A 24,932-nucleotide genomic window follows, 5' to 3' on the forward strand; every position below is an offset into this window, starting at 1 on the left:
TATCTTATTATTGGAAAAAGGACAAAAATTTTCAAGAAACGCATGCATTTTTTTAACGGACTGCTTAAAACCGGCCCAAAAACGGGTTCAAAACGCTAACATGTGCCACCACCCTAAAACTTGTTCTGTCTGTGTGGAAATTCTGAATATAGTTTAAGTTTTGTTTTTTAAACTGTTTATAGTTTTAAAGTTTAAACACATAAAATGATTGAAGACTGAATGTAGACGAGATAACACAAAATACTTTATTTATGGATGACAAAGATTCAACAAGATTCAAAAATACAGAAATCTTAGTCCAGCTTTGCAAAATCCTTCAATAAACAGCATGTGGCCCACAACACTGCCAGTGGCCTGACTACTAATACATTCTCTTTAATAGAAACTTCTGTACATGAATATGAAGGGGACATATTTCACAATAATTATGATATATCAATATAAGGCGAAACTGAGACACCACAGGTTCTGCAGCTATTACACGTGTACAGCTTTTCTACAGATTGCATTGATCATATGAAACTTCCATCATGATCCTCTAGATCACTAATGCTCAGCAAACTTATCTAGTGTCAGATCTGGGCTCACCGGGGAATATATTTCCAAGGTCTTATAGTCTGTATACATTATGAATAAACCCATAAGATTTTTTACATAGCAGCAAGGCCACAATTGACCGGTGGAAATCTGGTTAGTGATTTGAGGCAAATTAGGTGTGGATTTCATATTGAAGAAAATGCAGTTGCTAAACATGGACCAAATGGTTTAAAACACCCAACAAAATGATTGTCATTGTGTTTTTTTTTTAATTCAGTTTAGGTTCAGTTCACACCTGTGACCAGACCTCCGTTATCTTACATAACTTAAATTACAATAAAATTTAGTTTAACACATCGGTTAGAAGGAGCATTGATTTCAATGGACATTTGTCTGATATAACGCTAGTGGTGCAAACAGAGACTTATCATTAATTTTGTGCCAGAAGATAAGAGGCCCGAACACAGGTTTGAACTTGCTGAAGCTTGACGATGGCTTTGAGCCTCTACATCCCCATTGCAGCAGGTTTACCACCGGGAGTTATCAACCACTAAGGCCGTGGTCACATGTTCCGCTAGGCCTCCGTTCATAACGGGACGCTAGTGCACAGGGGGCGGCTTTTCGACCGCATGAGTTTCCCTGGAAACGCATGCGTGTTTGGGCCAAGGACCGCCCCCTGTGCGCTAGCGTCACATTATGAATGGACAACTAGTGGAATGTATGACCGTGGCCTAACCCATGGTGACCAGTCCAGTGTGTCCTAACCATGGATAAATCCCACTGAAGATCTATAATCATGATTGTCAATGACCTACAAACAAAATAAACTACATAAACAATTTTACCACTCTGTATCAGCTGTGTAGGTTGTGACAGGAGCCTCCTATAAACATTGTTAATTGAACATTTTGAGCCAAAGAGGTTCTCACATATAAGAACACTTTGTAACTAACCTCATATTAAATCTGCAGTGAAAACAAAAAAGAAACATTACGTTTACATTCTGTTAACACGGTGATAATATTCTACACACAAAGTATCACACCAGAACTTTGGTTACAGTTATCAGGATTATAGCTTAACACATTGGATCACAAGAACAGCTACATTCAGACTTCTAATACAGTCAGACTGTAGATGAATCAAATGGAAGCAGTAGGATGTGCATTGCCAGGATGAATGACAAGGCTTACTTAATAAACGGTTACAGGAGTCTGATTGTCATTCAATAGGACATTTTCTACAAGATAAAACATGTATATAGTTCAGCCCCTAGTGGCACATTGATGTATCATGTACATCAATTTTTGATGCATCCCCATAGACTTGTATAGGACTATAATCTTGTGTACCACAAGGAAGCAGGGACTCCTTCCATCATATACACGCAGTCCCCGGGTTACATACAGGATAGGTTCTATAAGTTTACTCTTAAAAGGGAACCTACCACCACGATTTTACCTATAAAAAGGTGGAAGGGGTGGTAGGTGGATGAACGGGACGTGAGGATAGCCCTTTTTTTTTTAGAGATTATCCTCACGTCCCGGGTATCTTTTACAAAACTTTGTAGCGCTGATATGTAAATTTTCTTAAGCAGCTACTGGGGCGTGGAGTAGCCAGACATGAGGCTAAACTCCGCGCCCCAGTAGCCTCTTTTCTCCTCCTATCATTTTATCTTCGGTGCTTGTCCAAGTACACAGTAATTCGGGCCTCGGAGCTATGGTCGTGCAGCCGCAGGCCTGTGTTCTGCGCGGCCATATACAGTTCTGACCTTGTATACAAGTCAGAACTGTATATTTTATAATTGTAGATCCAGACAATTTTTTTGGTCTCTGTGACCAAAATTGGATTTTTAAAAATGTTGGATTGTCATAAGAACCAGGATTAACACTAAAGCTTAATTGCAGACACCTGTGATAAATGTTATCGCTGTTTATTGTAGACTAGGGCTAAAGTACAGTAAATTACCAACATCCAGAGGTCCGTTTGTAACTGGGGGTTGTCTAAGTCAGGTGTTCTTAAGCAGGGGACCGCCTGTATTAGATGAATGTAGTCCTGTGCTCTGCACGGAGGTTGGTCAGTGACATCCAGCCAGACCGTACTTGTAATTTTCCTTTTCCAGTTTTAAACACCCATTCACACAATGCAGCATAATTAATAATAACTTTATTATCCCAGAGGGAACTTAAATGCAGCATAATTCATTCTAGCGACTGTATCCTGCTATTGGCTTAGATGGGGAGGGTGAAAAACAAACCACACATCACATTTGGGTATTGAAATGAGTCTTTTGTGATGGGACATTCCCTAGAGCCGCTTCTTGAAGGTTGATTGGTTAAAGCCGGAATCAGGGATTTTGTTTTCCAAACTGCCCAATATCATACAGGCCTGGACTAAAAGGTATGCGACTAAAACTCTGTTCACACACACAGCAGAATGGTTGCAGAAATTTCCTGATTCCTTAAAATGAGGTTTGAAATATTATGGGGTGGCGGAGTTTTGCATTGCAATACACTGCCAATCTATTACACTGCAGATTTTCTACAAACAAAATACATATCACATGTCAGTGCCCTAAGGGTGACTTTTTTTTTTTTTTAATAATGTAGCCCTGCATTTCAATGGAGACTCAACACAAAAATAATATTCTAGGAGGTCTAAGTAGGAAGTAGCTTCCTCATGATGAGCTGTGCTTGATCCAAAATGTGGAACGCCTAAAAGATCTCAAATACATTTGTAAGGCTACATTCAGACAAAAGTGTGCTTGCCGTGCTACACACGTCAGCTCGCCCCCGCCCCTCTCCATAGAGATACATGGTGCACGGCGCGGTATTATGTGGAATGATAGGACATGTCCTATCTTTACCCTGGGTATGGAATGGTACGGTACCCCAATGGTCATCTGAATGTAATCTAAGGCAAAAGGTTGTTTAATTTAAAGAATCATGTATTATTTAAGAACACAAGAATTCATATTATACAAAACAGATTTCTGCAGTGTATGTTATAGAGAAGAAGCTGTACTCTGATATAGAAGTGTAAATCATTTTAGAGCAAGATTTCTATATAGAAAGATAAATAAATCATGGCAGGACTCCTACAAGAGATCGTAAGAGTCCTGATTACTCTGCCCACACACTGTGATAGACAGCTGCCTATGCCCCAGAAAAGAGGTTATTCATTTGTAATATTCACAGATCCTGCTCCATAAAGCATAAACCAAATACCAGAGCACTTAAAACAACTTTCTATATCATACGCTACTACCACACAGGGCTGAATAAATCACTTTCATTTTTATATTATAGTTCTGTACGGTCTATAGAACACAAGGGGACTGACCCCCAAGGGGGACTTTAAAGTTGTAAGTTTGGTGAGTAACTCCAGGGGTATTGAAGTTGGTTTTATTACACTTGTGTCAGTAGGATATAAATGGATGTTCACACAACATACCACAACATCTGTCTATAAATTACAGATGGGAAACATTCACTTCTATGGAGTAGTGCTGCAATACCACACAATCTATAGACATGGGTGGAGCTGTACAACCTCATGACAGATAGATCAATCTAGAGCAAGTAGAATAGTAAATAAAATATGAAATCTGGTAAAAATAGGACACAAAATGTATGAAATTTATGACTTTACTTCAAATCATCCCCACATGGAAGCCCTCCATATGTAAGATTTCACAACTTTTCATAAGTATGGCAAACTATACATAATTACTACTGCCAACAATCGCCGATTTATACATATAATCTGATCTCCACATAGATATACATCTTTTGTATTTACATGTAAAAATAAAACTGGCACTCTACTACAATATACACGAATCATTTCTTGGGCTTGCAAGAGACAAGCCCCTCCCAAAAAGCAGTGTAATAGTATAATTTAACTGGCTCTATACTTAAATATATTATCCACTTCTTTATCTTCTCTGTATACCTCCATTTAAAATATATATATATATATATATATATGCAGTCTAATGGTATTGGAAAAAGATTCTCTTTGGTGCATTGCATATTAACCAAGCGAGCCAGGTCACATTTATAGTAGAAGACAAGTGCTGTCATACAGCATCTCTAGGATACATCTACCACACTACATAAATAGGCACTGGCACTACATGCTTAATGTTCTGGAAGCTTCTCTGAGGGACAGATTGCTATTCCAATTCTAATTTACATTTTCCATGAGCTCTCACACAATATAGAATTCCATGGCAGTATATGATCAGGTTACCAGGACATGTATTGATGTCACTGTACAGAAGTAGCCATGTTAAAAAGTAATTCTTAATATATAATCTTTATTCAAAATATATCTAGGTGATCCAACTAAATAGGAAAAAAGCAATGTTGGCCAGTCCATGTCACCCAAGCAAGTTAAAAGGGGTTGTCCCAAGCTAGGAAGCTGGCTAATGGAAACAAAGTAACTGGCGAATTTCCCACTGCTGGGACCCCCAATCATCTAGAGAACATTCTGGAGTGCTTTACTCATCAATTACTAACACAATTGTGTAGTCTTCAAGGAAGAATTCATTGCACAATTGATGCAGTTCTGCTGCTGATTTAACCTTGTATTTACAACATAACTAGATATAACTTGAGTTTTTTTTAGGTCTCATCATACATTACAAAACCTTAATCTTTATATATGGTTTGAATAGAGATCAAATACTGTAACTGTTACAAAAATACATCTGCACACATCTAAACACATGTAGGTGTATATATTACATGCATACATTTTACCTAACATGACTATACATGTATATACACACACAGTAGAATAAAGGGTCTATTACACAGTAAAACCAAAGGTGGTTGATAAATACAGCACACGCTTTAGTGCAAATAGAAATGCATTCTGCGTCCCTTAACTGAATTAAGAGATCTACTGCTCGCTGGTGTTGCCAATTCACAAAAGAATTATACGTCAGAACTATTAGGACTGTGCCTACACGAGAACTACTGTAGTAATCTTAGACACATACCTTTGCATGGGAACACAACTGCATGTGAGTTCATATAAAGCCAAATGAAAGCCCCCTTGCTCTTGAGTATACAGCTTCTACATATGATGAACTGGATTTACCACACCACAAATTCACTGATTGTATATGGACATATATAGCCTTACTGTACAGTCAACAGTTTGTGCATTTTGTATCCAGGGTATCTTTATAAAAAATGTACTAATACATCTCATGTCACTTACATTATGTTCATACATGAAAGGACCTGCACATTACCTTGTCAATAAGCAAGCACAAACTGGCTATGTGCAACGTAGTAACCATGGAGTAAGGCAAGTCACTTTACTTTGTACTCCCCTTTCAACAACATAAGATGAACAAAGATTACATCGCATAACGAAAAAAAATACAAATTTAAACATAATAGCAGTACCAATCCAAAGTGCAACAAATTCTCTTTGTAGGAAGAGGGTTGTAGATTTGTTAAGACAATCTGTTGCTTCCATTTTTAATCTATAGGAAGCCATCCATTAGGCATAAAAAGGGGGGGGGATGATGAAATTAACAAAAGTATGTGGAAGTAATGAGGACGAAATCTCAGGAGTTGTGGTGGTGTAATCATTTCTTCCTCTCCTGAGTGCAGCGTGGGCAGAACCTGAAAAAGAAATTAGCCTATTAAGAAGCGTAACAGAAATTCTCCAAATATTTTTTCAGAAAGAAATATATACAAATATACATGAGCGTGGAAAGAGAAAAAATGCTTTGAAGCAGCCTTTACACACTTACATACAAGCAAAGGTTTTTAAAAAGAAGTTAAAAGCAAATAACATTCATGAAGGCATCAGTAACATTTACTTACCACTTTCCTTTTGGTTTAGTAGTGAGATCTACACAGGCGAAATGGAACCATTCAATGGGACACTAAAATAGCAAGTGATTGAGAGATTGCTATTAGATGAGATTACCAGTTCAGACAGACAATCTCTAACAAAACGTAAATTCATTTATAGAATTCTTACATCTGGGTTATCGCAGCCAATCATTTCCCCATAGGAGACCTGATGACATAGGCAGTATGTGGGTTCATTGGGGTCTACAGGCATATCAAGGACATCTGACGGATGCACAGATAGGACCGCATCTGAAAAAACTGGTCTGTTGGACAAAAGAGAACTGTTAATTTCATAGCTTTTAATCGGACAGCAATATCAGAAAAGAAATAGCTCTGTACAATTCCATGAAGATGCTTAACAAGTACTTGCCCTCCTTTTAATTTCTTTTTCTTAACTGCATCTTCTTCAGATACACGGCGGCCTCGAGACCCACGCTTATCCTTCTGACCACGATTCTCTGTAGAACACAGTAAAAACAAATATATTATATCCAAAGACACCATGTACAAGTAATTGCCATTTGTAAAATGGCAGTGTCTTCCAATAGTTATTGGCCGTACTTTTAACACCGCGTCCAGATGGGCTGTCATATTCTGTGCCTTCTAGTTTTTCTTTGAGGTCAGCTTCAAAGCGCGCCAAATCTGCATCCAGACGTCTGATGTGCTTATCCACCTTTAATCACATGACAGACGGTAAGGACAGTTTCTACACCACTTTACAACTTTTTCCTTTTTTTTTTTACATTTTGTTCTAAAAGCCATAACCTTTTTCATATTCCATGCATGTCGCTTCTTTTTTTTTGCGAAACAAGTTGTGTTGGTGTCCCCATAACTGAATTTTATTAACTCCTTTAGGATAGTGTATTTAACTAAAAAAACGTGTGCCGTTTATCATAAGCCAAAAGTAACAAGTTATCTTTATTCTGCAAGCTAGTTTAAATCAATATTTGAATAGGAAGATTAAGGGTACATTCACACAGCGGTATGCCCACCGTGCGGGCATATCGCCGTGTGCTGGAGAGGAGGAGGAGGCAGCCCCTCCTCCCTCCATAGAGAATAGCGGCGCACGGCCGCACACGCCAAAAGATAGAGCATGCTCTATCTTTTTGCGGTGTGCGGGCCGGATCGGTGCCACACATGTGTGGCGCCGCGCCGCTATTGCCGTCTATGGGGACGTACATGCGGCCGCAAATTTGCGGCCGCATGTACGTCCCCGCAGACGGCCATGTGAATGTGCCCTAATAATGTAGTCTCTGTCTCCTGCTGCACACAGTGCTATAATTTGGAAAACTTGAAAGGTTCTCCTGGTGGTATACATGTCAATGGATGATGTGTTATTGTTCTTTATGCTGATATATGGACAGGGCGCTAAATTGTACATTGCATGTAATGACTCCAACATGTCTTGTATTTTGTCATTTCCAACTTATATCGTGACACTACGGATAGATTTTGTTTTAATTTTTGTATAGTTTCTTGAAATCCAATAAAATATAGCAAAAAAACAAAACAAAAAAACTTTGGTTCATATTTTAGAACATATGTCACTCAATTTAGCACATTGAAATGCAAAATAAGGAGATTTTGACATTAAAGGAAACCTACCACTTCTGACGGTAGGTATGAGATACAAACACCGGGCACCAGCTCAGGGTGAGCTGGTGCCGGTGCTTAGTCTCGTTAGTGTTAAAACCGCGGTATCGCGGTTTTAACACTTTTGAAACTTTCTAGCAGAAACTGCTTCGGCGCTGCGCGCGATCGTGCGCGCGCAACGGCTGCGGCGTTTCCAATGTAGGCGCGCGCACGATCGTGTGCACGAAGCGCCGAAGCAGTTTCTGCTAGAAAGTTTCAAAAGTGTTAAAACCGCGATACCGCGGTTTTAACACTAACGAGACTAAGCACCGGCACCAGCTCACCCTGAGCTGGTGCCCGGTGTTTGTATCTCATACCTACCGTCAGAAGTGGTAGGTTTCCTTTAACAGGATCAGGCATAATGAGCACCAAAATGACCAATGCTTTGTTTCTGTGGAAGATCAACCACTTTGATCACATGAATTGTTAGTCTAGAAAAACCTAGAAGATCACCTTCTTACCATTTCATAGGTCTGCATGGCTAACTGCACTTTGTCATCACTGTACTCCTTGCACTTGCTGTATGCATTCTGGATGCGCTGTAGATGTTGCACCCTCTGTTCTGGGTTCAGATCCCGCACTTTGGAAATGTACTCACTAGCCAATGCATCAATCTCTTTCTTTTTATCTGTAAATATATAAAAGAATACAGTAAGCACTGTTGCTGTGAGAACTGTACAGTTTCTAACCAAAACGAAAAGAGAAAGAATGCATTCAAAAGAGCTCATAAGGTAGTGCAAAAACAATCATCAAATTTTATTAATACACAACAGACAATGACCAGTGCTCTAAAAACATTTAAAATACAAAAATGTACATATCAAAAGCAATGTACAGTGACCTGGTATAGGTGCACCGTAACTGCCCACTGTCAATCACTAAGTTAGTGATAAAGAACCTCCCCAAAGTTCTCAGCCTGGAAATGTCATAGATATAAGGTGCCAAGAAAGTGCTATGTGCATAAAGATCAAACAATGCTCCGTATCTCCAAGGCTGGAGAGAAAAACAATGACCATAACCTGCGGTAAAAGGTGCCTATCAATATGCTGGTAAGCGTAACAAGTCAAAGCCATGCAGGACAAAAGAGATGAAGGATTACCACAAGCAGACCAGCATAGAAAGACGGGAGGTAAGTAGGGACAGGGGCACTGGGCTCCCCACGCGTTTCGTCGCCAAAGAGGGCAACTTCCTCAGGGGTATAGAGCCCTAGATGAGCATGTCTCACCTTATAAGCAGTCCAAGAGTGAATTGAAGCTCCATTAGCGTCTTGTCCGGTCAGCGACGCATGACCGGAAGTTGAACGGCGTGTACCGGAAGTAGCTACAGCAATTTAGCGCATGCGCATCCCCGGCCGGGGTGGCGATGTTGTGAGTGTTGCCTAGGCAACAAACAAGTATTCAATACAAAAAGAGCATCAAACGGTATACGGGATGCGGCGCTATTACAAGAAAATGACGAATAGACAGTATATGACGCTGTGCCAAGGATAAGTTATAAAGTAGCATTTATGCGACGCTATACTGAAAATCAATTATAACATGGCGCTTATAGGTATAGAAAAGGTGGCAAATATATAGGACTGCCAACAGGGAAAGTTCTTTGACACTTATAGTGCTCGAATATGTACTAGATAATTAGTGGTTTAAAAAGGCAGTTGTTGTCTGTCATGAAGCACGCATCTTAAGCATATATACATATGACAAGTGTAAGAAAATACATCAGAGGCGTTGCTGAATGGATACACGGTATAATCGTATGTGATATCAAACATAAATAATAAGGACCCAAATTAGAGATCTCATACTCTCTAGTTGAGTTCGGATGAAAAAGAGGTACGTAGGTTTCAATATGCCCACAGGCTTAAACAGTAAAGAACAGGTTTCTTAGGGTCGACAAGGAGGATCACATTGCCTGGGAACTCCGATAACAAGAAGTCCAAAGGGTGTGGATGAAGGGGTGAACAGGTTAAAACCCATATATATTGAGGGGATTGCAATCCCAAAGAAAGTCAGTCTGGGAAGGTCAGTAGGCACTATTCAACAAATGGTGGTATAAACGGCTATTAGAGGATCCAAGTATCAGTCCATATACTTCCTTGTCGTTGTTTTTTTCTTTTTTTCCCCCCTTCCGTTTTTTTCTTTTCCCCCTTCTTTTGTGTGACTTGTTTGTAGGGGTGTTTCTGTGATGGCCAGATCATCGTGGACTGTTAAAGGGTCCCAGGTGCGGAAAACGTCATCTGGATCCTGATGTAAGATCGGTGTCTGAAAGGTAATCATCCAGCCTTGAGGTGAACATACACCGTGTCCTTAGATAAGAGTAAGTGTAAGTTAAACAGCAACAAATTGAACATAACCGAATTGTATGGGTGTGTGGTTAAATGAAATGCACTGCATATTTTCAATTCATGCCCAGCGGTAGGTTTGAGTGTATGGAAGAAAAATAATAGTATGACGTGTTAGTGATGTGAGATGATGTATGGAAAATGCCGTAAGCAGTGTACCGGTAAGGTGTGTGTGTCTGAGTTAGTAGAGAGTGAAGTGTATAGTTACGGAATGCCTGTGTGTGAGTGCAACTTGTGTGTGTATATATGGCTAAAGAAAGAAAAATGAGCTTATGTTTGTGCATGTAACTAGAAGGAGGAGTGGGTGCAGAGAAGCGTGGGGTGGAGGAGTGATATGAGGGCCATAAGGGTCCATATGTATAACAGTGAGGTGAAAAGAGTGATATGAGGACCGTAAGGGTCCAAACCTGAAAGGGGCCAGAGAAGCCCAGGCTGCAATGTGCTGAAGTGATAAAAAAGGTTAAGGACAGAGGTGAGATGGGGCAGAGGAGTGAAAGTGACAGGGACGGAAAAAGGGGGAAAAAAAAGGGGGGGGGGAGGGGGGAAGGGGAAAGGAACAGAGAAAGAAGGAGTGTGAAAGAAGAGATATGTGTGTAGTGAAAGTGGAGAGAGTGCACAACCTGGTGTATATATGGTGGTGGTGTGAAGATGATGAGGTGAAATGTGTGCTAAAAAATATATATATAGCTTACCTTTTACCCGTGGCCGGGTAGGAAATAATTCAGATCGTGTCTCGAATATCCCAGATTTCCATTCCTCCATGGACTTTACAGGAATCGTCAGTTTCTATCTTTGTTTATAGAATCCTGTGAACAAAAGCTCTTCATTAAGGCCTTGGGGAGAAAGGCAGTTTAGTCTGAAGATCCATTGGGCTTCACACCGTAATAGATCCAAGGTGATGTTGCCCCCTCTCATATTTGGGCGAATCTTGTCCAAGCCAATCACTCGTAGGTCCCTACTCTTGCCCCCATGTAGGCTCCGAAAGTGAGCCGCAACGGAAGAGAGAGACTTACCTTGGGAAAAATGGGAATGAGCGTTGTTAATACTGGATATATGCTGCTGGACCCTCTTTCTTAGCTCTTGGGTGGTTTGTCCCACATATACTTTTTGGCAGGGGCAGATCAGGGCATAGACGATGTTTCTGGATTTGCAGTTAATGTAATTTGAAAGGTAGAAACTCTTCTGATCAGGTGGGTTGATAAACTCTTTTGTAGGACGTAGTAAAGCACACACCGAGCAGTCTCCGCAGGGAAATGAGCCTTTGAGTCGCAGGCCCCTCCCCAATGGTTTTGTTGGGCGAGCGAAGTGACTTTTTGTCAGTTGGTCCTTCAGATTGCATGCCCGTTTTGCTACCAATTTCGGTCTCTTATCAATGTGGGGTTTTAAACGTGGTTCCGTTTGTAGAATGTGCCAGTTTTTATTTAGGATCTTCCAGATGTCTCCCCATTGGTTATTGTATTTGGTGTAGATCCCCAACTGTGATGATTCCCTCGGTTTTTTGGGGGTCAAAAGACTAGATCTAGTTGTATCACGGGCTCTTTGATAAGCTTGTGAGATCACACGTTTGGGGTATTGTCTGTTCCTGAATCTTGATGTTAAATCCTGGGCATTACTTCTGAAGCTATCCTCCAATGTGCAATTTCGTCTCAAGCGAATAAACTGGCCCACCGGGATACCAGTTTTTAAATGCCTTGGATGGAAGCTTTGGAAATGGAGTAAGCTGTTGGTGGCAGTATCCTTTCTGTGGAGATCCGTGCACAAATGATTGTTCATGATGGAAATCTTGAGGTCCAGGAAGTCCACAACTGTTTGTGAGAAGGTGGAGGTTAAAATGATATTTAATGCATTCTGATTTAGTTCTGCAATGAAATCCTGACACAGCTCAATTGGACCCACCCACAGAAAAATCACGTCATCAATGAAGCGATGCCACCATTTGACATGTTGCCCAAAGAGGCGCGATGGGTACACGTGTGCGTCCTCCCACCAACCCAAAAATAGGTTAGCATAGGAGGGCGCACAACGTGCACCCATCGCCGTGCCAGACATCTGCCTGTAGAACCTACAATCAAACGTGAAGTAATTGTGCTTGAGTATGAAGTCCAATAGGTCAAGCAAAAAGGAGTCGAACCTTCGGTCTCCAGTGGAACATTTATCCAAGAAATATGATGTGGCCCTAATACCATCATGATGGGCAATATTCGAGTAGTGACTCTACATCTAGAGTGACCAGCCAAGCATTGTCGGGGAGCTGGGAGTGTTCCATTTTCAATATCAGGTCTGTAGAGTCCCGAATATATGAAGGTAAGGACAGAACAAGGGGTTGCAAGAAAAAATCCAGGAACATGCATGATTTTTCACAAAGGCCCCCAATCCCTGACACGATGGGTCTGCCCGGAGGGCAGGTCAGGGATTTGTGGACCTTTGGAAGCATGTAAAAAGTTGGTATTACGGGGTCTGATATCGTTAAAAATCTCTGTTCTTTTTTAGTGATTATCCCGTATCTCAGTGCTGCCTCAAGTAAATTGGACAATTTCTTGGAGAAGGTCGCTGTTGGGTCCGAAGGTAGGACGGCATAGTAGGTCTTGTTACCCAATTGTCTCTGGGCTTCATGTAGGTATAGGTCAATAGGCCACAAGACTACATTTCCCCCCTTATCTGCTTCCTTGATAAGGAAGTCTGCATTGGATCTTAGTTGTTTAAGGGCCACTCTCTCCCCAGTCGATAGATTCTCTCCACGGTGGGGATCCACCTGGAGGTTCTGAATGTCATGTGTGACGACATTAAAGAATATTTGTAGTGCTGGTATTAAGCCCAAATTCGGTGTCATTTGTGATGGTGTCCTTAGGGGACACACCCTCCTACCTGTAGTACTTGGGGCTTCGTTTTCCTGAAGAAGATCCATTAGATCATTAAATGTTTGTCGGTCCTCTGGTGGAACACCATCCAACAGGGAGGGTTGATGGTAAAAGGCCTTGAATGCCAGCTGTCTGCAAAACAGAAAGGTATCCTTAATGAGCTCAAATTTATCCAGTTTTTGCATTGGGGAGAAGGTGAGACCCCTCTCCAATACAGCTATTTCATCACTTGAGAGGGTATAATTGGAGAGGTTAATAATCTGTAGTCCACAGTTCTTACCAGCCTGGTCTTGAGCAGTAGTGTCTATTTCCTGGTTGTTGTTTGGGGTTTGCCTCTCTTGTATGCGGGGGATTTGTCTTTGTGGCGTAAGCCTCTCTTTCTGAGGTTTGGTGGATCTGTTCTGTCCCCGCCTGATCTTCCTTCTCCCTCGCTCGTGTCTGTGGATAAAAAATCCTCACTTGATGACTGTTCTGTGGGTGACTGCGGTCTGCCAATTTTGCCCTTTGATCTACGGTTTCCCCTATGCGTCCATCTATATGCAGCACCTCTCTCAAAATCATTTTTGTCCCTCCTTAACTTGTCACGCTTACCCTGTATAATTTCTTTTTCCAGATTGTCAATGGTCTCTTTTAGTTGTTGTTGAAAGGGTTGAACCAGTGTAACCTGGTCAAAACCCATAAGTTTTGTTTCCAATTTCTTTATTGTCTCCCTCGTCACCGTGAGAGTTTCTCTATCACGTGTGAGGAGGGTATGTATAAGGATGTTCGAGCATTGAAGGAGACTTTTTTCCCAAGTATCCTTAAAGCCTTCGTCAGGTTCCCACGAGGGGAAAATCTGTACCCTTAGGCCACGTGGGGCAATATTGAGGCGAATGTATTCTTCAAGACTCCTGATATTCCAGTAAACTCTAGTTAGAGTTCTATGTGCCTCCGTAAGTTCCCTTGTAGTTGTTTTAAATTCATTATCACCTGTGGGTGCATCACTAGAAGGTTCAAGTAAACCAAACGTCTGACTAGACCATAGAGACTCTCGTGTCTTGAGGTCCATAATAGTAAAGTTCATCAAAAAAAACCCCAGTGGGATATTTTCGCGTGCTAATACACCCAGAAATATTGACCACACAGATAGGGTGGCAATAAACAACGCATAAATGAAAAAACCAGCGGGTGTAGCACAGCTACAATATTGGCCAACTCCCTGTTGGCAGTCCTATATATTTGCCACCTTTTCTATACCTATAAGCGCCATGTTATAATTGATTTTCAGTATAGCGTCGCATAAATGCTACTTTATAACTTATCCTTGGCACAGCGTCATATACTGTCTATTCGTCATTTTCTTGTAATAGCGCCGCATCCCGTATACCGTTTGATGCTCTTTTTGTATTGAATACTTGTTTGTTGCCTAGGCAACACTCACAACATCGCCACCCCGGCCGGGGATGCGCATGCGCTAAATTGCTGTAGCTACTTCCGGTACACGCCGTTCAACTTCCGGTCATGCGTCGCTGACCGGACAAGACGCTAATGGAGCTTCAATTCACTCTTGGACTGCTTATAAGGTGAGACATGCTCATCTAGGGCTCTATACCCCTGAGGAAGTTGCCCTCTTTGGCGACGAAACGCGTGGGGAGCCCAGTGCCCCTGTCCCTACTTACCTCCCGTCTTTCTATGCTGGTCTGCTTGTGGTAATCCTTCATCTCTTTTGTCCTGCATGGCTTTGACTTGTTACGCTTACCAGCATATTGATAGGCACCTTTTACCGCAGGTTATGGTCATTGTTTTTCTCTCCAGCCTTGGAGATACGGAGCATTGTTTGATCTTTATGCACATAGCACTTTCTTGGCACCTTATATCTATGACATTTCCAGGCTGAGAACTTTGGGGAGGTTCTTTATCACTAACTTAGTGATTGACAGTGGGCAGTTACGGTGCACCTATACCAGGTCACTGTACATTGCTTTTGATATGTACATTTTTGTATTTTAAATGTTTTTAGAGCACTGGTCATTGTCTGTTGTGTATTAATAAAATTTGATGATTGTTTTTGCACTACCTTATGAGCTCTTTTGAATGCATTCTTTCTCTTTTCGTTTTGGTTGGACTTTGTTTTTGTGCATTTGGCTCGCCAATATTGTAGCTGTGCTACACCCGCTGGTTTTTTCATTTATGCGTTGTTTATTGCCACCCTATCTGTGTGGTCAATATTTCTGGGTGTATTAGCACGCGAAAATATCCCACTGGGGTTTTTTTTGATGAACTTTACTATTATGGACCTCAAGACACGAGAGTCTCTATGGTCTAGTCAGACGTTTGGTTTACTTGAACCTTCTAGTGATGCACCCACAGGTGATAATGAATTTAAAACAACTACAAGGGAACTTACGGAGGCACATAGAACTCTAACTAGAGTTTACTGGAATATCAGGAGTCTTGAAGAATACATTCGCCTCAATATTGCCCCACGTGGCCTAAGGGTACAGATTTTCCCCTCGTGGGAACCTGACGAAGGCTTTAAGGATACTTGGGAAAAAAGTCTCCTTCAATGCTCGAACATCCTTATACATACCCTCCTCACACGTGATAGAGAAACTCTCACGGTGACGAGGGAGACAATAAAGAAATTGGAAACAAAACTTATGGGTTTTGACCAGGTTACACTGGTTCAACCCTTTCAACAACAACTAAAAGAGACCATTGACAATCTGGAAAAAGAAATTATACAGGGTAAGCGTGACAAGTTAAGGAGGGACAAAAATGATTTTGAGAGAGGTGCTGCATATAGATGGACGCATAGGGGAAACCGTAGATCAAAGGGCAAAATTGGCAGACCGCAGTCACCCACAGAACAGTCATCAAGTGAGGATTTTTTATCCACAGACACGAGCGAGGGAGAAGGAAGATCAGGCGGGGACAGAACAGATCCACCAAACCTCAGAAAGAGAGGCTTACGCCACAAAGACAAATCCCCCGCATACAAGAGAGGCAAACCCCAAACAACAACCAGGAAATAGACACTACTGCTCAAGACCAGGCTGGTAAGAACTGTGGACTACAGATTATTAACCTCTCCAATTATACCCTCTCAAGTGATGAAATAGCTGTATTGGAGAGGGGTCTCACCTTCTCCCCAATGCAAAAACTGGATAAATTTGAGCTCATTAAGGATACCTTTCTGTTTTGCAGACAGCTGGCATTCAAGGCCTTTTACCATCAACCCTCCCTGTTGGATGGTGTTCCACCAGAGGACCGACAAACATTTAATGATCTAATGGATCTTCTTCAGGAAAACGAAGCCCCAAGTACTACAGGTAGGAGGGTGTGTCCCCTAAGGACACCATCACAAATGACACCGAATTTGGGCTTAATACCAGCACTACAAATATTCTTTAATGTCGTCACACATGACATTCAGAACCTCCAGGTGGATCCCCACCGTGGAGAGAATCTATCGACTGGGGAGAGAGTGGCCCTTAAACAACTAAGATCCAATGCAGACTTCCTTATCAAGGAAGCAGATAAGGGGGGAAATGTAGTCTTGTGGCCTATTGACCTATACCTACATGAAGCCCAGAGACAATTGGGTAACAAGACCTACTATGCCGTCCTACCTTCGGACCCAACAGCGACCTTCTCCAAGAAATTGTCCAATTTACTTGAGGCAGCACTGAGATACGGGATAATCACTAAAAAAGAACAGAGATTTTTAACGATATCAGACCCCGTAATACCAACTTTTTACATGCTTCCAAAGGTCCACAAATCCCTGACCTGCCCTCCGGGCAGACCCATCGTGTCAGGGATTGGGGGCCTTTGTGAAAAATCATGCATGTTCCTGGATTTTTTCTTGCAACCCCTTGTTCTGTCCTTACCTTCATATATTCGGGACTCTACAGACCTGATATTGAAAATGGAACACTCCCAGCTCCCCGACAATGCTTGGCTGGTCACTCTAGATGTAGAGTCACTCTACTCGAATATTGCCCATCATGATGGTATTAGGGCCACATCATATTTCTTGGATAAATGTTCCACTGGAGACCGAAGGTTCGACTCCTTTTTGCTTGACCTATTGGACTTCATACTCAAGCACAATTACTTCACGTTTGATTGTAGGTTCTACAGGCAGATGTCTGGCACGGCGATGGGTGCACGTTGTGCGCCCTCCTATGCTAACCTATTTTTGGGTTGGTGGGAGGACGCACACGTGTACCCATCGCGCCTCTTTGGGCAACATGTCAAATGGTGGCATCGCTTCATTGATGACGTGATTTTTCTGTGGGTGGGTCCAATTGAGCTGTGTCAGGATTTCATTGCAGAACTAAATCAGAATGCATTAAATATCATTTTAACCTCCACCTTCTCACAAACAGTTGTGGACTTCCTGGACCTCAAGATTTCCATCATGAACAATCATTTGTGCACGGATCTCCACAGAAAGGATACTGCCACCAACAGCTTACTCCATTTCCAAAGCTTCCATCCAAGGCATTTAAAAACTGGTATCCCGGTGGGCCAGTTTATTCGCTTGAGACGAAATTGCACATTGGAGGATAGCTTCAGAAGTAATGCCCAGGATTTAACATCAAGATTCAGGAACAGACAATACCCCAAACGTGTGATCTCACAAGCTTATCAAAGAGCCCGTGATACAACTAGATCTAGTCTTTTGACCCCCAAAAAACCGAGGGAATCATCACAGTTGGGGATCTACACCAAATACAATAACCAATGGGGAGACATCTGGAAGATCCTAAATAAAAACTGGCACATTCTACAAACGGAACCACGTTTAAAACCCCACATTGATAAGAGACCGAAATTGGTAGCAAAACGGGCATGCAATCTGAAGGACCAACTGACAAAAAGTCACTTCGCTCGCCCAACAAAACCATTGGGGAGGGGCCTGCGACTCAAAGGCTCATTTCCCTGCGGAGACTGCTCGGTGTGTGCTTTACTACGTCCTACAAAAGAGTTTATCAACCCACCTGATCAGAAGAGTTTCTACCTTTCAAATTACATTAACTGCAAATCCAGAAACATCGTCTATGCCCTGATCTGCCCCTGCCAAAAAGTATATGTGGGACAAACCACCCAAGAGCTAAGAAAGAGGGTCCAGCAGCATATATCCAGTATTAACAACGCTCATTCCCATTTTTCCCAAGGTAAGTCTCTCTCTTCCGTTGCGGCTCACTTTCGGAGCCTACATGGGGGCAAGAGTAGGGACCTACGAGTGATTGGCTTGGACAAGATTCGCCCAAATATGAGAGGGGGCAACATCACCTTGGATCTATTACGGTGTGAAGCCCAATGGATCTTCAGACTAAACTGCCTTTCTCCCCAAGGCCTTAATGAAGAGCTTTTGTTCACAGGATTCTATAAACAAAGATAGAAACTGACGATTCCTGTAAAGTCCATGGAGGAATGGAAATCTGGGATATTCGAGACACGATCTGAATTATTTCCTACCCGGCCACGGGTAAAAGGTAAGCTATATATATATTTTTTAGCACACATTTCACCTCATCATCTTCACACCACCACCATATATACACCAGGTTGTGCACTCTCTCCACTTTCACTACACACATATCTCTTCTTTCACACTCCTTCTTTCTCTGTTCCTTTCCCCTTCCCCCCTCCCCCCCCCCTTTTTTTTCCCCCTTTTTCCGTCCCTGTCACTTTCACTCCTCTGCCCCATCTCACCTCTGTCCTTAACCTTTTTTATCACTTCAGCACATTGCAGCCTGGGCTTCTCTGGCCCCTTTCAGGTTTGGACCCTTACGGTCCTCATATCACTCTTTTCACCTCACTGTTATACATATGGACCCTTATGGCCCTCATATCACTCCTCCACCCCACGCTTCTCTGCACCCACTCCTCCTTCTAGTTACATGCACAAACATAAGCTCATTTTTCTTTCTTTAGCCATATATACACACACAAGTTGCACTCACACACAGGCATTCCGTAACTATACACTTCACTCTCTACTAACTCAGACACACACACCTTACCGGTACACTGCTTACGGCATTTTCCATACATCATCTCACATCACTAACACGTCATACTATTATTTTTCTTCCATACACTCAAACCTACCGCTGGGCATGAATTGAAAATATGCAGTGCATTTCATTTAACCACACACCCATACAATTCGGTTATGTTCAATTTGTTGCTGTTTAACTTACACTTACTCTTATCTAAGGACACGGTGTATGTTCACCTCAAGGCTGGATGATTACCTTTCAGACACCGATCTTACATCAGGATCCAGATGACGTTTTCCGCACCTGGGACCCTTTAACAGTCCACGATGATCTGGCCATCACAGAAACACCCCTACAAACAAGTCACACAAAAGAAGGGGGAAAAGAAAAAAACGGAAGGGGGGAAAAAAAGAAAAAAACAACGACAAGGAAGTATATGGACTGATACTTGGATCCTCTAATAGCCGTTTATACCACCATTTGTTGAATAGTGCCTACTGACCTTCCCAGACTGACTTTCTTTGGGATTGCAATCCCCTCAATATATATGGGTTTTAACCTGTTCACCCCTTCATCCACACCCTTTGGACTTCTTGTTATCGGAGTTCCCAGGCAATGTGATCCTCCTTGTCGACCCTAAGAAACCTGTTCTTTACTGTTTAAGCCTGTGGGCATATTGAAACCTACGTACCTCTTTTTCATCCGAACTCAACTAGAGAGTATGAGATCTCTAATTTGGGTCCTTATTATTTATGTTTGATATCACATACGATTATACCGTGTATCCATTCAGCAACGCCTCTGATGTATTTTCTTACACTTGTCATATGTATATATGCTTAAGATGCGTGCTTCATGACAGACAACAACTGCCTTTTTAAACCACTAATTATCTAGTACATATTCGAGCACTATAAGTGTCAAAGAACTTTCCCTGTTGGCAGTCCTATATATTTGCCACCTTTTCTATACCTATAAGCGCCATGTTATAATTGATTTTCAGTATAGCGTCGCATAAATGCTACTTTATAACTTATCCTTGGCACAGCGTCATATACTGTCTATTCGTCATTTTCTTGTAATAGCGCCGCATCCCGTATACCGTTTGATGCTCTTTTTGTATTGAATACTTGTTTGTTGCCTAGGCAACACTCACAACATCGCCACCCCGGCCGGGGATGCGCATGCGCTAAATTGCTGTAGCTACTTCCGGTACACGCCGTTCAACTTCCGGTCATGCGTCGCTGACCGGACAAGACGCTAATGGAGCTTCAATTCACTCTTGGACTGCTTATAAGGTGAGACATGCTCATCTAGGGCTCTATACCCCTGAGGAAGTTGCCCTCTTTGGCGACGAAACGCGTGGGGAGCCCAGTGCCCCTGTCCCTACTTACCTCCCGTCTTTCTATGCTGGTCTGCTTGTGGTAATCCTTCATCTCTTTTGTCCTGCATGGCTTTGACTTGTTACGCTTACCAGCATATTGATAGGCACCTTTTACCGCAGGTTATGGTCATTGTTTTTCTCTCCAGCCTTGGAGATACGGAGCATTGTTTGATCTTTATGCACATAGCACTTTCTTGGCACCTTATATCTATGACATTTCCAGGCTGAGAACTTTGGGGAGGTTCTTTATCACTAACTTAGTGATTGACAGTGGGCAGTTACGGTGCACCTATACCAGGTCACTGTACATTGCTTTTGATATGTACATTTTTGTATTTTAAATGTTTTTAGAGCACTGGTCATTGTCTGTTGTGTATTAATAAAATTTGATGATTGTTTTTGCACTACCTTATGAGCTCTTTTGAATGCATTCTTTCTCTTTTCGTTTTGGTTGGACTTTGTTTTTGTGCATTTGGCTCGCCAATATTGTAGCTGTGCTACACCCGCTGGTTTTTTCATCAACTGTACAGTTTCTAGCATGCATTGACAGGGCCTATTTAATTAAGACCTGTGCACAATACTTCCCTTGCCAAATTGACCACCCAGACAAGGGAATGCAAACTAAATTGCAACTGGTCACTGACTCAGTTATAAAAAAAAAAAAAAAAAAAACTGGAAAATTCTCAATTAAACACCAAATCATTTTTTTGTAACATAGCATTAAAAGAAAAAGAAACCACCATGGGGAAAAACTCTGCGGAGCTACATCTTGAGAATGGAATCCTTTGTGATCGAGGGTGCAGTCACACATTGCGTTTTAAAAGGCGTTGCAACAGGTGAGGAGAGGTTATTTGCTTAATTACTGTTAACATTTGTGGTTACAAAACGCAATGTAAACACCATGTTAACAGCCAAGTAATTAGGCAAATCACCTCTCCTCAGCTGTTGTAATGCGTTTCAAAATGCAACAAACTAAACCAAAACGCAATGTGTGACTGCACCCTGAGCTTCTGGCTGCTCATTTACTTTCAGATGTTCAAAAAGGCAGAGGCAGAGTTCTCATGATTGATGCAGTTCCCTGTAGCATGACCCACATCTATGAATATTCCATATAATGTGTGCCATCACAATAACCTTTGAAAACTGAGTAGACAAAGCATACCCTCTGTCCTTTGATCCAGATCACTCATAAGTTGAAAATTCCTTTGGAGTTCACATGGCAAATTTTCTATGCCTGCAAAATTCCAAAAAGAGAAATCAGTCACAACAGCAATTTATAGTCAATACAGTCGTGCTGGTTTTATGCTGATAAATACAATAAATTATATAAAAAAGGAAATGTAATATAAAGACATTTATTAAAATAAAGATATATTAGATGGCTTTTTTTTAAATTTCCGAATGTCAAACAATATAAACCACCACTAAATCTCTCTAAGCAGACACATTATGATCCCTCTAGTTCTGTGAGCTGAAAATGTGCTTAGGTTATCAGGGTACAAGGTTTATCTACCCTTTCATTTACATTCTGAACATTGTACTAGTATCTGACACAGAGAGATGAGATCCATGAGACGCCTATTACACACAATGACATTCTAAGCTCTACTACATATCTGCTCTGCCACAACACACTATCAGATCTGATGTGCCTCCATCCACCTTCCCCCAGATAAAGGACTTATCTGCTGTTAGCTATCCTCACGCTATGATGTGGTGGTTGCTGGCAGGAAGTCTGTGTGTATCAGTGTGAGCTCGTCCTGGAATGCAAGGGTCGGGGCTAGAGGCAGAGAACAACTCATCTCCACAGTGTCAGATAAGATACCTGCCGACCCTAAAGTCAGAAGACCCAGGATAGGAAACCAGGGAGCATTTGTGGTGCTTTTTAAAACGCATTTCAGAGGCTGCTTAGAGGGTTTTGCCCATCACAGATTTTTTTTCTCACCAAAAGTTATAATCGAGCAGAGGCCCTACCTTGCTGCCAATTCCTACATGACGTTTTTGTCTTGTTTTAAAACTCTTTGGACCGTTTTAAAGCATGTGTTTCAGTCTGTTTTTGGATGTTTACCATGCGTTTAGCTGCTTTGAATGTGTTTATCTTCATTTCTAGAAGTGTAGGCATCTGGGAAACTGATTAATACCAGCCAAACACATGGTAAATATACAAAAAGGCATCAGTTTAAAAATGGTCCAAGAACACGACGTGTGGCAGCACCCTTACCATTGCATTTCAAAACCCATCTGGAAATTCAGCTTGAGACCGCTTTTTAAAGTAACACAATGGCAGTTAACCCTCATTGGCTGAGCCCCCTCAATAGCCGGTAAGTCTTTGATGCACATTGCAGCAAAGACTTACTGGTAACACCCATGATCGGTGCCAGCAAAGGTCGCGGTGTTATCCTCTTGATCGTTGCTGATGGCTTAAAATAAAGATGGCGATGATGGGATGATCAGTCACCATTTTAACCCATTCATTGCGATTTGCACATTTCAATAAACGAGGTAGAAAATCCCCACATGCTGTCATACTGTAATATGGCAGTATGTGGTAGGATCAGACAACCTATGGTTAAAATGGCACTTTTTGCCATTTTGAAAAATAAAAATTTTCAATAAAAAGTGATCAAAAGATTGTACAGTCCTAACAATTGTAGCATCAAAAATGACACCACCCACAGCTCCGTACACCAAACTATGAAAAAGTTATTAGTGCCAGAAGATGGCAAAATCCACCCAAAAAAAATTTATGTACAGGAGGTTTTAATTTTTGTAAAAGTATGAAAACATAACACCTATAGAAATTTTGTATCCCCATGATCACACCAACCCGTTTTACAGTACACGGCATGGAATATTTAATACCATCACTATGAAGTACAATTTGTTATGCAGACAGTCACAGAGCATTTTACATATAAAAATAAAAGTTAGATTTTAGAAGGTGGGGAGTGAAAAATGGAAATGAAAAAACAAAGGGCCAGGGGTTACCTATAAAGGTAGAAGGGGTGGTAGGTGGATGGATGGGACGTGAGGATAGCCCTTTTTTGGGCCAGTCCCCACATCCCGGGTGTCCTTTACAAAACTTTATTACATCTATATGCTAATTTTTTTATGCGGCTACTGGGGCGTGGAGTAGCCGGACATGAGGCTACTAGTCGCGGCTACTCCACGCCCCAGTAGCCGCGTTACTCCGCCTACCAGTTAATCTTCGGCTACTGCGCATGCGCAGTAGTTCCGGCTCCGGAGCCGCGCAGCCACAGGGGACCCGGACGAGGGCGCGCAGCTCCTGGTAGCTGCGCGCCAAAGATTATCTGGTAGGCGGACTAATGCGGCTACTGGGGCGTGGAGTAGCCGCGACTAGTAGCCTCATGTCCGGCTACTCCACGTCCCAGTAGCCGCATAAAAAAATTAGCATATAGATGTAATAAAGTTTTGTAAAGGACACCCGGGACGTGGGGATTAGCCCAAAAATGGGCTATCCTCACGTCCCATCCATCCACCTACCATCCCTTCTACCTTTATAGGTAGAATCGGTGTGGTAGGTTCCCTTTAAATGAAATTACTTAGTATTTACTTTCACAAAGCTGTTTAAAAAATGCAAGCAGAGCTCTGATTGGTTGCCATGCGCAACTGGAACAGATTTCCCCTCAGACACTTGTGATATATATAGCGCATGAGTGCACCGCTGCAGGGTGTCACCACACCTCACTCCAGGGATACAGCGCCCTAAATCATAGGTAGCGCTCCCCATAGTTATACGTGCGTGTGTGTGTGTAACCATGGTGTTTTCGCCATATTAGCAGTCCTAAGTTTCAATAAAGTTCTCTCTGTTCAAAGCCCATTTACGTAAGCCCCTCGCGTCATCGCGTACAGCTGCAAACCCCAGAGCGCGCGCCCGCACTGTGGTGACGCAGTTGCTAATAACACGCTCGGGTGATTTTTATTCTAATTTCCCCTACGTTATGTGATAACACCCCCGTCCTCCCCGCGCGTTCACCCCTGCTGCCCCCGCACTCACTGTCCAGGTAGTGTTCCAGGTACATCGCCGTCGCCATGTTCGCAAAGTGCGAGCGTTTCCTTCCTCAGATCTCACTCCCGCTCAGCGAGCCGCTGGATTATTCATGAGCAGTGCGTTTCCGGCGCGGCGGGTTGGATGCCTGCTTGATTAATATTCATTAGCCTGGGCGGCACGCGCCCTGCGGGACTCGGCGGCGTTATTTCCTGAAATCCCGCCCACTGGGTGAGCTGTGCGCTTTTGTAATTGGTGAGTTGTCGGAGCTGAGGGACTGTTCTGATTGGCAG

The 24,932-nt window shown here is 42.2% G+C and overlaps 1 protein-coding gene across 1 annotated transcript; it reads right to left on the reverse strand.

Moving 5' to 3' along the window:
• Window positions 1-222: 222 nt before the first annotated feature.
• ING5 (inhibitor of growth family member 5) lies at window positions 223-24,889 on the reverse strand. The gene is made up of 8 exons (XM_072143190.1): window positions 24,649-24,889; window positions 21,793-21,864; window positions 8,513-8,679; window positions 6,981-7,092; window positions 6,790-6,877; window positions 6,547-6,682; window positions 6,387-6,448; window positions 223-6,182 (listed from the first exon to the last, which is right to left on the reverse strand). The coding sequence occupies exons 1-8, from the start codon at window positions 24,683-24,685 to the stop codon at window positions 6,146-6,148; spliced, it is 711 nt and encodes a 236-aa protein (XP_071999291.1). The 5' UTR covers window positions 24,686-24,889; the 3' UTR covers window positions 223-6,145.
• Between the last annotated feature and the right edge of the window lie 43 nt (window positions 24,890-24,932).

The sequence above is a fragment of the Engystomops pustulosus genome, chromosome 3, assembly GCF_040894005.1.
Source record: "Engystomops pustulosus chromosome 3, aEngPut4.maternal, whole genome shotgun sequence".
Taxonomy (NCBI): domain Eukaryota; kingdom Metazoa; phylum Chordata; class Amphibia; order Anura; family Leptodactylidae; genus Engystomops; species Engystomops pustulosus.